We start from the raw sequence: 13,218 nt of genomic DNA, 5'->3' as shown, positions 1-13,218 counted from the left end.
CGAGTATTTTCGTAATCCTCTGACACATTTAATTGTTATTATTGATATTAATGCGACGACAAAACTTGGAAATATTTTATTGGACGTTTAAACATCGCTTAGAACATTTAATTAATTTATGAGGATATCCGTCAAAACGAATAAAAAAAGATAACCAATCGAGTTCTCTCCGGGTATATATATCTTAATTTCTACCTGCTGTTTCAATTTATTCTTCAGACAATTTAATTACCTTTTGCCTTTGCCTGTTCGTAGTCCGGCTTGCAGACGAGTTTTCTATCCTCCATGAGGTAAAATTCATCCCCGGTGTCCAATTGTCGTGAGCAGAGTGCGCAGGAGAAACACGTCAGATGATACACCAACTCCTGCGCTCTCCTTACCACTTGCGATGGTGCCAACCCTTGGCCGCAGCCCGCGCATTTCGTCCCAAAACGCCTGCCACACCAACAACATACAACATTTTCACATTACATTCACACGTAAATGACAAGACTCTACACGGCTCTTTTTTCTTTATTTTCCTTTCTATTTTGATTTAACGAGATAACGACGAGGAGGAGAGCAATAAAATTTGTAACGATCATTGGTGCTTACTTGAAGAAATCGTCCTTGCAAAAGACATGGCCGTTTCTCGCGAAGCATTTGTCCGTTAGTCTTGCTCCACAATCTCGACAGGTCAGACATCTCGCGTGCCAACACCTTTCTAGGACCTTCAACACATACCTATCCAAGATTGCTTCCTGGCAACCACCACATTTCGGTATCGAGGCTGCAACGAAAAAAAATAATTAGAATTAACGATCATTCTTCATTAAAAAAACAAAAAAAAAATCGAACAGAACAATAGATAGAACAGAAGAATAGAGATTCGTCAAGCGTGAACCTGCGAGAGAAATTGTTCACTTACAATAGAGAATCTCCGGAATATGCGGGGGCAAGCCGAGATCGACGGCAGGTTGATCGAGAGGGTGCATATCGTGGCAAGTGGTATTATCAGTGATGTTGTTACCAGTGTTGCGTCGATGCTGAGACTCCGGGCTACTTTGCGGCGGAGTAAGCATCTCCTCGCGAGCTCGCTGGTAAATCCCTTCCAGCGGCAGAGTCTCACGACTCAACATCTCGAAGCTTATCATAGTCATTGCGCTTAAGAAACGCGTCACAATAATTCCCCTTGCACGTAACTCATCTCGAGAAGTAAGAGAACGAGATATAAAGTATGATCGAGAGTGTTCTCTTTTATCACATCACTGGACTCTGGTCCAATATTATTATATCGCTATATGTTGATCGTTAGCACAAAGTATTCACACTTGTTTGAATAATGAACTATGTCCGTTGTCACTATGATAGTCTCTCTATACTCACGAATAAAAAGGAAAATATAAAGAAAGAAATAAGCCGCTCGGTAACGTGCGAAATAAACTGTGAAAGATCAGAGAATGAAGAGGAGAAAAAAAAAGTAACGATGGAAATAAAAAGAAAGAGAAAAGGAGATAGATAGATAGATAGATAGATAGAAAGGAGAGAGAGAGAGAGAGAGAGAGAGAGAGAAAGAAATAGGAGCGACAGAATGGAAAGCACGGATGACAAGACGGTTGCAGGCACACGACTGCTCTGTCGACTGTAGCGTTGCTCGTGCGCACGTGACATGCGTGGGTGTGGCGGGTCACTGGTGGGGCAAGTGTCAGGGTGATTGGGTGTGGTTTCTATCCATACCACCTCGCTTCCGGTACCGATTGGAGGAAACTTTTACCGCCTCCAATATGGCGTACAAGCTGGACATCGTATTTGACGGGGGTTGCTTACAACCACCCTGACGACTCTTCTTACCCTCGTTGGCACCCCTCGAAGAACGGTGGATAAAAACAAAGGACTACAAATTTTGGCGACGGCGATATAAACCCGGACACACGTACCCGAGAAAGTTTCTCTTCGTATTCATCGACGTTTTTCCTCGGATACGAGAATACTAGGTTTTAGCGCTTAGCGATATTCTCGCTTTGTTGAATACGTGCTAAGTTTACTAAGAAAACTTTTTGATAATTTCACTCTCTTATCGAATAGATATTACAAATTGTATCGTCAAATTTTATTATATTATTTCGTTAAACAATTTTCCATGACAAGTTATGCTTTCTTTCATATTATTTTAATACGAATAATAGTCACATAAATTTTCTCTTTTTTTCATTCTCTTTATCTTTAACGAATCTGTCCTTTATTTTTTTTTTTCCCTATTCACAAAATAAAGACAAGAGTATTTCGTTTTAGATAGCTTGTATTTGTTCGTTAATATCTATTCATCTTTTGAACCACGCCTAAGATACCTATGCATTCATCGGAATCGTCGCGTAAAAGAATTCTCGAGCTTTCCCTTAGGAACTACCTTTGGTATAAGGGACTGTCGGTGATTCGGGAAGGAACGTAGAATATCGGAGGAAGGCGAAACGGTGGTATTGGTGGATGCTTGTGGTAGTAAGCTGACTCGACGAAGGGGATTGTGGAGAGTACAAAAAGAACTGAGCGAAATTAAGAACGACCATGCTGCTGCTTCTGCTTCTCCTACTACTGGTGAGGTCGCCATTTTATAATCTTAGTCGTGATCATTCGTGTATATATTCCTTTTCATTTCTTTTCTCTCTCCCTCTTTTTTCTCTCTTTCTCTCTTTTTCTCTCCCTCCATCTCTCTCAATATCTTTTTTCTCTCTGTCTCTGTCTTTTTCTCAACACTAGACGCAAGTGTACTTTCCTTCTTTTTTTCTTTTTCTCTAGGCGAATGCATACACCGTCTCATCTTGGATATCCACGATCACGCAGGAGATATCCAAGGCGTTTCTAGATCTCTTTTCCCTTTACTGGCTCACCTTTATTTCGTCTTACTCTTTTTGCTCGAAAAAGAAATTCTAACTCCATCGCTAAAATATGGATTTTCTGAATGTATATCTTTCTACCCTCTCTCTCTCTTTCTTTCTCTTTTACTCATTCACCCTCTCTCTCTCTCTCTCTCTCTCTCTCTTTCTCTTTTTCTTTCACGTACCTTCATAAAGGCAAGTTAAATATTCTTAATAAATCAATCAGAAATATTATATACATAGATATAGGTGTACGTATTGGATTTTTATTTCTTTTTTTTTAATAATAAAAAATATTGAAACTCTTCAATGAGATCTGCCGAAGAAAAAATATCGATTATAGGAAACGTCAAGTCATATCCATTTATTTGACCTTCGAAAAAATAAATCGACTTGATATCCAACGCGCCATAAAACTCATGCTCTTTTCTTGAACGTTCATCCGTATAATCGTGCTCGTTAACAAAAAAATAACTGGCAAACTCAGCGACGATGGTGATCAATGAACGGACATCAACCTTAATGCACCCTAAAGCACGTTGAATTTTCCACCTCGTGTCCGCGGGCAACAGATGGTCCACCATTTTGCATACATATCGTTGATCCTGTTAAATCTATCGCTTATATGTCACTTTCGTTGCGGCTAAAAGGGACGAATGCATCGACGAAAAAGTCAGTCGTTTGTACTTTTAGTATAACTACCTACTTTACTTTTCGACGAAACCGGTCATGCTTATTTTGTGGCAACGAGGAAGCCTAATCGATAACCATATTCGGTAACTATAAATCATCGCTTTCTTTATATTATATTTCTTTATATTATTTTTCGATTATACGATAATCATGCGTTTTCTTAAAACACGAAGAACATACGATTATAATTATTATCATATGGTTATTATTTATCTTAGATCGACAGATCGAAAATTTTTAAAGTTTGATTTAAAAATATATTTTTAGAAATTTTTCAAAGATCATCGAAATTTTTCGTTCATACTTTCCTTTCAAATCTTTGATTATCTTTAAGAAAGGAGCAAGATCAATAATCTCTTCGGGATGATTTCCTATTTTCCGTTTGGATCTTTTTCTAAGCTCCTTGCATTTGTATCGTCGAGATTGTTGAAAGGGAAAATCAAGATGTCCGCTTTTTGCGCTTCTATTTTCGATAGATCTCTTTCTCTCTCTCTCTCTCTCTCTCTTTCTCTTTCTCTCTCTCTCTCTCTCTCTCTCTCTCTTTCTCTCTTTCTCTTTCTCTCTCTCGTCAGGATGGAGAAGCTATTCAGGGAGTGTCTCTGCGATTGCGCGGCTTGCTAATTTCCGTGGGCGTCCTCCTCGGCCTTCGATCACGCGAATCCACCCTTCGTCGGTTCCGCTGCACATGTCGACACGCCTCCAGGAGTCGTTCGTAAGCGTAAAAAGCATCGCCAACGGGGGGTGTAGAGGGTTTTCACGGCTTGGCAAGGGTAGATGCCGCGTTTGGGCTCACCTCGGGGGCTTGTGCCGAGCGGATGAGCCACGTAAAAAAAAAAAAAGATAAAGAAAAAAAAAGAAGATAAAGAAAAAAACAGGAGAGAAACAAGAAGAGAACTCAAGCTACACGGTCTGCTACTCTGGAATAACATCCCCTTTGGCACCCTTGACCTAACAAATTATGACATTTATTATTTATTTTTACTATTCATCCTTCTTCATGCTGGACCTCGTAAATATCTTCCCGAAGGGATAAGTACGAAGGACACGAGGGCGTAATGTTTTTTTTTTTCACGTTTAAAAAAAAATCATTTTTACGAAAGAAAATACAGAACTCTTGTTTATAAATATAATGTTCGTGAAACTTTTGATTAGTAAACGAAAATAGAGATAAATACTATAGGATATATAATATTTCTTCTAAAATTTCATAAAATATTAATCGAATATAACTATGTATGTATAATCGAATTTGCAGCGGACAAATGCTCTCTATATCTATTTCTCTTACTCTCACGTTCTATGAACATTTTCATAACGTTAACGGGTAATATATTATATCACCCTTGCCATGAGTAAAAGGTTATGAATATATGCCATCTATTTGAACCATTTATGCATATGGTTTTCCATTGGTGAACCCCTCCGTGCTATTCTATAAACGTATATATATATATATATATATATATATATATATATATATATCACTAATGAAATTAATATTCGACAAGTGCAATTGCGAAACCCTTAAAATTCATCCCACGAAGCCAAAGTAATCTAAATGGAGCTACTGGATTTTTTAGGGATTTTTGAAACTCGGAACGATACGAATGAAAGAGGCGAATGGCTATATCAATCCGTTTATTTTAGTCGAGAGATACGGTCAAAGTAGATAATAATTTGAATGTAAAATATCGAAGCGAAAAGCGAGTGATTAATTGTACGAGAGTAAGTCTACGATAATCATCAAATAACAATCAACATCTCTCTGCTCTTTCTTTAACAATATTTTTTTATAAATATTATGGATTTCCTAGCATCAAGTGCAATAATCGGAGCGTAAGCCAATGTGCCAGATGTGCCATTGTGACATGGAATTCTATGAGTGCCAATGGGGGTGAAAGGAGGAGTAAAAGAAAGAACTAGAAAATAAGAGGAAAGAAAAAGGGAGACAGAGAGAGAGAGAGAGAGAGAGAGAGAGAGAGAGAGAGAGAGAGAGAGAAAGAGAGAGAGAGACAGACAGAAAGAGAGAGTGAATTTTGCGCGGGTGTATCGTCACGGTAGGCTACGTTGTCCCTTCTCTCTTCCATTTCGACTTTGAGTCTATGCAAACCCCCATGTAACTTGCGTACAACACCCCCGTGGAAAGCCCCTTGCGAAATTCACAAAGCTCGATGACAGGACCCTCCTATTGTCGTTTGGGTTCTGGCCGAGATCTCGAATAGTTAAATGGGCTTAAACGATGCACGTACGTATGCATATATATATATATCTATATATATACGTACATACATATATATATATATGTACGGATATTCTTTCTATATAGACCTGCTAGTAAGTATACGCACGAGCGCACTCGTGATTATGTAGTAAAGAGTAATAAAGCTTTTCAAGCTACGTTTTTCTCTTTTCTAAACAAAACGAGTGATAATCAAAGGTAATACGATCCCCAGGGATCCACTCGGCTGCTGCTGCTGCTGCTGCTGCTGGTTGCTGTTCATTGTCCTTGCGTAATGCTCCTTCTCCCCCTCCCCTCCGGCCCCTCTTCCAGCCAGTTCGATATATCAGTCAAGAAATCAAAAAGTTGAATATGACTGAAAATCTCCGGGGGAATGTCTCGCGATATTTTGAGTAAAAGAAGGAAATAGAATAAGAAAAAGAAGAAGAAATAGAAGAAGATGTAAAAGAACTCGAAGAAAAGTGTACAATGTCGTGTCAGTTGTTATTTTTCCTTCAATCGTTTTTATTCTGTATCTTACGACGATGGACGAATAGAAAAGCATTTACTCATTAAGAATCTACCTATTTATCTGCTTTTAATATTTATTGTTGAAAATATAATTGAAAAAAGATCGTTTTGAGAGAAGGCTTAATTATTATCTTTATTTTTCCTTTTTTCTTTTCTTTTTCTTTTTTTTTTTTTTTTTTTTTTACATTTACAATACTTCTTTTTCCGAAGATATACACACATATCTGCATACATATGTTCGTATGCATATAATTGCGTAACGTGAGAGGGGTGATTTTACAATGATTTTAACATTGTAATAGACTTTGAAAATATAGTAAAATTAATATTAAATCCTTGTATTATTATATCGTTTACATGGCAGCAAAGTGAAATTAATAATTATGTCTGTAGGCATATCTTTATTCGTTACTTTACTATGACCCCAGAAAGATTGTAGAACGAAAACGAGTCGTAAATAAAACGTTTGTACGGTGGTGGTGGCAATAAAAATAAATCCGACGTGTCTAGCCGTGGACGTTAATAAATCTAATATCTTCCGACCGATAAAACGAGACGAGCCAGTTCACTTTTTCCGCCCCTTTTTCTCTCAACTGTTTTCAGGGAGCGAACATTTGGATGGGTCGCGTAACCATACGAAAAATCATCGTGAATTGTGCAAATAAGTATAAAATGCAGACAATGTGTCCGTGGAGCCGAATAACGTACGAAGAGGATCAAACTGGGACTGAAATCTTTTCGACAGAATTGTTTTCTCTCTCTCTCTATCTCTCTCTCTCTCTCTCTCTTTCTCTCTTTCACTTTTTTTCTCTTTCTCTTTTTGTCTTAGTTCTTTCAAATTAAACAGCCCAACATTTGAAGACATACGTCAATGATTCTTTTTTGTATACTGATGTTCTATCCTTTAACACTTTTCTTATTTTTATCAACTTACACATTTTTTGCAATATAAAAAGGAAAAAGAAAGTGTCGATAATAATCAATAGAAATTGACGAGAGATTCACGATCGATATATCTAAGTTCAAGAAGCTCTTCAGACTACTAAATCCTACGTGCTTATTGAGTCATCAAAGTAAAGCAGCTTGGTAACTATGGCATCGAAGCAAGTAGAATGCCACCTAAATGGGGCTCTCCTCGAGGATGGATGATGGTTCCTCCTCGGTTGCATTATTTATGCGTAACGCCCATTGCGTGTCCTGCATATCCATACGCACTGGCTTGCACATATGGGGACATTAGCTAGACCATTAACCATTTTATCCACATGCTGGTGCTTCTATCCTGGAAACTTGGAGTTAATCACGAGTGGCTTTCGCACTTTCTACATTATGCATACGCTTGCTTTATGACCTTGAATCGTATGAATTTAAGGGTGGAACTTTATAAATCACTCATATACTTCATTTCATATATGTATAAATTTACACATATATATATATATTTACACGCATACACACAGTATTATCAGTGGATACAAAAATATTGACATTTAACAAAAATGTTCAAAAGAATTCAGACGACAAAGAAGAACTTTTTTTGAAAAAGTGAATGAAACAGAAGCTTATAATCGGTGATTCGATTTTTATTTACATTTTAACCTTAACATAAATACACGTAGAACCAACAGAAAAACGTGTCCGCTTAGCCTACTTCCTTCTTCCCGCGTGCGGTCACGAAAGATACGTAGGTCGGAGAAGGAGCGGTCACGAGTGTCTATCTACGTAGTGAACACGTGCGTGTGTTAGTGTTACGTAGCTATGGAAGGCAGATAACTACGCACACTACATTCTCAGGATATGTACTGCGGGTTAGAACATTTAGCGAGTACATTAAGGAAATTGCGTGGACTCTTTGCACCGCACCCTGCTATAGGGCTGACGCACTAACATTCCAACTATTTTAACGTGTCTGTGTGATATCACACGTATGCACACGAATAGGGAAGAATAGAGAAGAGTAAGGCCTTCGAGCACGTAGAGATTGGTTTTTGTAAAGGATGTTCGCGCGTGCGTGTGTCTCTCTTTCTCTCTCTCTCTCTCTCTCTCTCTCTCTCTCTCTCTCTCTTTCTCTGTCACACGTTCGTGGTGAGAAAGCGGTGAAATATGGGTAGAGAAAAAGCAGAAGAAGGGTGGGAGAAAGGATAATGGTGAAGAAGAACGTAGAAGAGAAGAAGACGATGTTAAAGAGAGAACGAGATAAAGAGAAAACGGGATAAAGAGAGAGAGAGAGAGAGAGAGAGAGAGAGAGAGAGAGAGAGAAATAAAGAGAGAGTCGTATCGAAGGGGGAGACAACGTGGATCGTAGCAGAATCCGGGTGAGACAAGTAGGGTCAAGTGAACTAAAGCGAAACTACCGGGGGATGGTGGTGTTAAGGGGACAATATATGCCCCCGTGTTGGGGACGAAGATGGCTTTAATCTATTACCGACCGGCTCGGGCCAAGTGGCTTCTTGTTACACGCTCGTTTGGACGAGACGGAGTCTAAACTGATCCGCTAAAACTGACTGTGACTCCCTTTTACCAATAAAATTTACTGACTTTGGGAACTTTCTAACGCTACGATCTAGTCCAATGAAAGATTTATACATTGAATATTTGCAATTATATATTTTCTCATTTGGTTGTTCTTTTTTTTTTCCTCTTTTTTTCTTTTTTTCTTTTTTTTGATTGTTTCTTTTTGCCTTTTTCTTTTTCTTCGCCTGACTTAATAGCGGGTAAAAATTTTTGTAGCGTAAACGCAGATGTGTCCAATCGAGTTTGAGTTGACGAATCTAATACCTTTCTTATTTCGATCGAACGAATTATCCAACGTGATTCGTGTTACGGTACCTTGAACAGCCGAATTACTTCCGGAAAAGGTCGAGAAGCCGGAAATCAAAAGGTCGGCCAGTGGTGTGTCGAGTCGTGATTAATATTTTCTTTCCTTTTTTTGTTTCCTCTTCCTCTTGTCTCTTTTTTTTCTTTCTCTCTCTCTCTCTCTCTCTCTCTCTCTCTCTCTCTCTCTCTCTTTTTCTTTCTCTGTCTTTTTACCGTTGAGACGGCTCACTGATCACAGCTGCGACTCCTCTTGCTGTTTCTTTTCACGCCGGTGATATACGATCGCGAGGTTAACGAGTGACGCAAGAAGCCCGTCCGATGGAGAGAAATTCGCGTTCCTTTGTCTCTTTATCTCTCTCTCTCTCTCTTTCTTTCTCTCTCTCTCTCTCTCTCTATCTCTCTTTCTCTCTCACCCGCGTCTTTTGTCGTTTCGTTCCTTTTTCGAAAACGCGACGTTGCGGTTGTGCTTTCACCCGACTGCAAAAGTTCTCGTTTAATCTTCCTCTCTCTCTCTTTTTCTCTTTTTCTCTTTTTTCTTTCTTTTTTTTTCTTTTTTCTTTTTTTTTTTATCAAGAGCTACGAGAAACAGAGATGATAGAAGGGCTTTTTCTTTCGCCGTTCTTCGCGTTCGACGCTTCCTCCGTTTACGTCGATTTAACGATAGGCGAGTTTTTTGCTAGTATCCCCCTTGTGTAACGAACGATCTCGTTCTCGTATATTCTCAGTTGTAATCCTTAACGATAAATTTCGATCGTAAATCGTCGCACTTAGGACGAATAGTCGTCGGCTAGGCCGGTAAATAACATCGACATAGATCGGATAACTCAACGTCGGTAAGTAATCGGACACCAGAACAGTTAACCTGGAATCCCTGTAAGCTCTGAAAAGGACACCTGTAAAAATGGTGATACTTTTTGAAAAGAGAAGCTCAAAGGATGTCGAGGCACGAGGCGAGTTATCACGATGGCTTCGCCATCTGTTCCTTGACACGTGCCACTGATATTTTCATATTTCTCAATCGAAATAAAAATGATCTCACGGAAGAGATGAGAAAGATACGAGATTGTATTTACGTTGTTTGTTTGCATGTACATATGTATATATCTGGAAAAATTTCTTTTGATTTTCACTCGTGGGAAGACGAGTTCGCATGGTTTGTCATTCTCTCTTTAGATGACCCATGGGTGCTATAACACGTCGAGTGCGCAGCAATACCAACGTGGATAACCAGCATCAGTACAATGGCACACGGTAACACTTGCAACGTAGGACCCTAAGCACGTACAGCTTTCTCTCTCTCTCTCTCTCTCTCTCTCTCTCAATCTATCTATCTCCGTCTATCTCTCTATCTCTTTTTTGACCGTTTGAACGGCCGACTTCTCGCACGGAAAACCCCATGAGTCTCTCCTACAATATGCTACCATGTACATCGGATACTCTTGGGTTTGGTATTTGCTGTACTGTTCCCATAATTCCCTAGAGAATACTCTAGGCTTGTTACATCTCTCGGGACTTGATCCCAGTGATATAATGTGAGAATCGAAATACGTCATCTGTCTTGTAGAAATATACTACTTTTCTAATGTCAAGTGTCACCTTAATATTCATACCAATGTTAAATCGTTTAATATTTTATGATTAGAGTCAAAAAGTAAAAACATATTGGGATATATTCTTTTTACTTTTTTTTTTTGTAATACGATAAAATAGCTCGTATGCACGTTATTCGTGTTGTTGTTGTCACGGTAGTAGATCAACAGCGTTAAAGTAGCATAGTTTGCGTGGTTGATCATCGAAACCGAGTGCAGCTGTCGGAAACCTAAAGGATGTTAGAAACCGTGCGGCTTCATAAGGGTAAAGAGATCTTGGCATGCATCATAGAACAGGTGTGGAAACCTTCGTATCCTTTCTCTTTCTCTTTTTCTCTCTTTAGTATATTACTACTCGTTGATATTTTTTTACGTCATTCTAGACTCATTTATTATCGACAAATTTGTTAGTAAAATGGGGAAGCGAGTATCGAATAGAAGGAAAAAAAAAGAGTAAATAAGAAAGAGAAAATTGTATCATAGCATTATAAATGAATCGTGCAATGATTCGATAAAGGAGGATTAATAGCAGACAGAAATAAATCCGACGTACAAACGGATCGAATCTCAGCCGGAGATAGATCTTGATTTGGGTACCTTCTTGACATTTACGATTTAATCGGCTTTAACCATAAATAAATTTCACTCTAACGATTCTCGATTCTTTAACGATAAGAAATAAATTCTATTAAATACGAAAAATAGTAATTTTTCTTATATTTTTACTACGTTTTTTTTAAAGACGTTTCTACTTACATATATATATATATATATATATATATATATATATATATATATATGATTTTTTTTGTTAGACATTTTTAATATCTAAAATTACACGTTGGACATTGGGAAAAAAATAGAAAAAAAAAATCCTATGTACAGCAAGAAGTACAGTAGGACTATACGTGACATTCGATGGCTTCCATACGATGAAGAAAGAGAAGAAAGAGGAGAAAGAAGGCCTCCGTTTCAAAGCGTACACTCCTGCTTCGAGCTATCCCAAAATCCCTTGGGAAATCAAGGAAACACAGGACTTGGTCGTATTGGTGTGTGTATCCACGAAGAGGCGTAGACCGGATCTCACGCGTGTAAACGAAGAATCGTTTCCGATGTGTTCAAGCTCGAGCAAAAACGTTCAGTTTTCTAAGGGTTCACGGCGATAGAGTTTTTATTGTTGCTGTACCAAGTAAAGACAAAGGATATGCTATTTAAGTTCTTCTTGGTGCTATCAAATATGAAAGAAAATGTATGATAATCCGTGCCTATTTGAGCTTATACAATTTTCATTCGTACCTTATATTTCATTAAATGCTATTGTTAAATCGACAAAACAAAAAACAAAAAGAAAAAAAAAACGTAGATATATACTTAGGTAAATTTTAGCTCTAAATATAACGTGAAATGGATATTAGAACGGTATCGATGTATTTCCTTTTGAAATCGTAGTAATTGAGAAATCTTTTTAAAAAATTGGGAAGGTAGACGGACGAACGTATACGTATGTTATAGCATATTTGCAAAGCCGATGTAGCTACATACATACATAGAGAAAAAAAAAAGAGAAAAAGACACGAAGCGAATGTACAAACGTTCTATTTGCACGTTCATCCATCGATTCTTCCTAAAAGCACGTACCGATAGGTTCCCATCGTATTGATACAATCTATTAACATAGGATATTTATTCACTATATGACCTCGAACAGAAGAAATTATTTCAGTGATTATGATTAGATCATTTGTATTATTCGAATGACCGATAGTTAGTGTACTTATTTATATAAAAAAATTAAAGAGATTCGCTTTCTACTTCAGATATAATACATACATACGCATGTATTGTACATATGTACATACGTGCTTGCAACCTGTTAGGATGAGCTTTGTGAATTATCGTACGTAGAGGATCAATGGATACAATTATCTGGTCACGTGTCCTAGCAGCATGTAGTCCTAGATACAAAGCAGGTTCTTTCGTCCTTCGTCGAAGGATTCGACGTTGATGAATGTCACGCACGTGACGGCTGTCGAATCGTACGTCGAACCACAAACTTTTTTGAAAAATTACTTTCCCTTCAAGTGACCGCCCTTTTCGAGTTCGTACGACGTACCTATCACTTTTCTTACTCATTTTACATACTCTAATGTAAAGGGTAAAATACGAGTCGAATGTTATGCGGCTTCCTTTAAAAGTGTTTAACTGAAATATAATAAGGGAAATTTAATTTCGACGATCGTAAAATTTGAAGATCCTTTATACATATTTTAGATCCATCAAGAAGCCTTTAATTACAAGAGTTTGTTCGTATAAAAAGAAAAGAAAAAAAAAAGGGAGAAGAAAACAAAGAATAATTCGTTATTCCTCTCGTTTTAAAAACTTGAGGAAAGTTTATTTCTCCTTTCTAACCACGTTTCTCCTTCATGCGCCGATTTTCATCCTAATTATTGTTACCAACGATAAGTCGTAATAATTAAGAGGGACGCAAGTTTTCTCGAGGGTCGACGTAGCCAAATAA

At 37.9% G+C, this 13,218-nt stretch overlaps 1 protein-coding gene across 6 annotated transcripts in view; it reads right to left on the bottom strand.

Annotated features, from left to right (window-relative positions):
- The window catches only part of LOC124432664 (LIM/homeobox protein Lhx3), a 36,057-nt gene that overhangs the window by 7,000 nt on the left and 15,839 nt on the right, over positions 1 to 13,218 (bottom strand). For 2 of the 6 annotated variants that reach the window (XM_046981718.1, XM_046981719.1), the window contains exons 3-4: positions 595 to 769; positions 233 to 444 (exon numbers count right to left, since the gene is read on the bottom strand). In XM_046981718.1, the coding sequence (XP_046837674.1) occupies positions 233 to 444; positions 595 to 769 (387 nt within the window). Of the gene's footprint in view, positions 1 to 232; positions 445 to 594; positions 770 to 907; positions 2,180 to 13,218 lie in introns of those variants that run through there. The other 4 variants (XM_046981721.1, XM_046981724.1, XM_046981720.1 and 1 more) reach the window with 4 other exon arrangements.

Source organism: Vespa crabro, chromosome 1, assembly GCF_910589235.1.
Source record: "Vespa crabro chromosome 1, iyVesCrab1.2, whole genome shotgun sequence".
Taxonomy (NCBI): Eukaryota; Metazoa; Arthropoda; class Insecta; order Hymenoptera; family Vespidae; genus Vespa; species Vespa crabro.
This window is presented reverse-complemented; position numbering and strand designations above follow the sequence as displayed.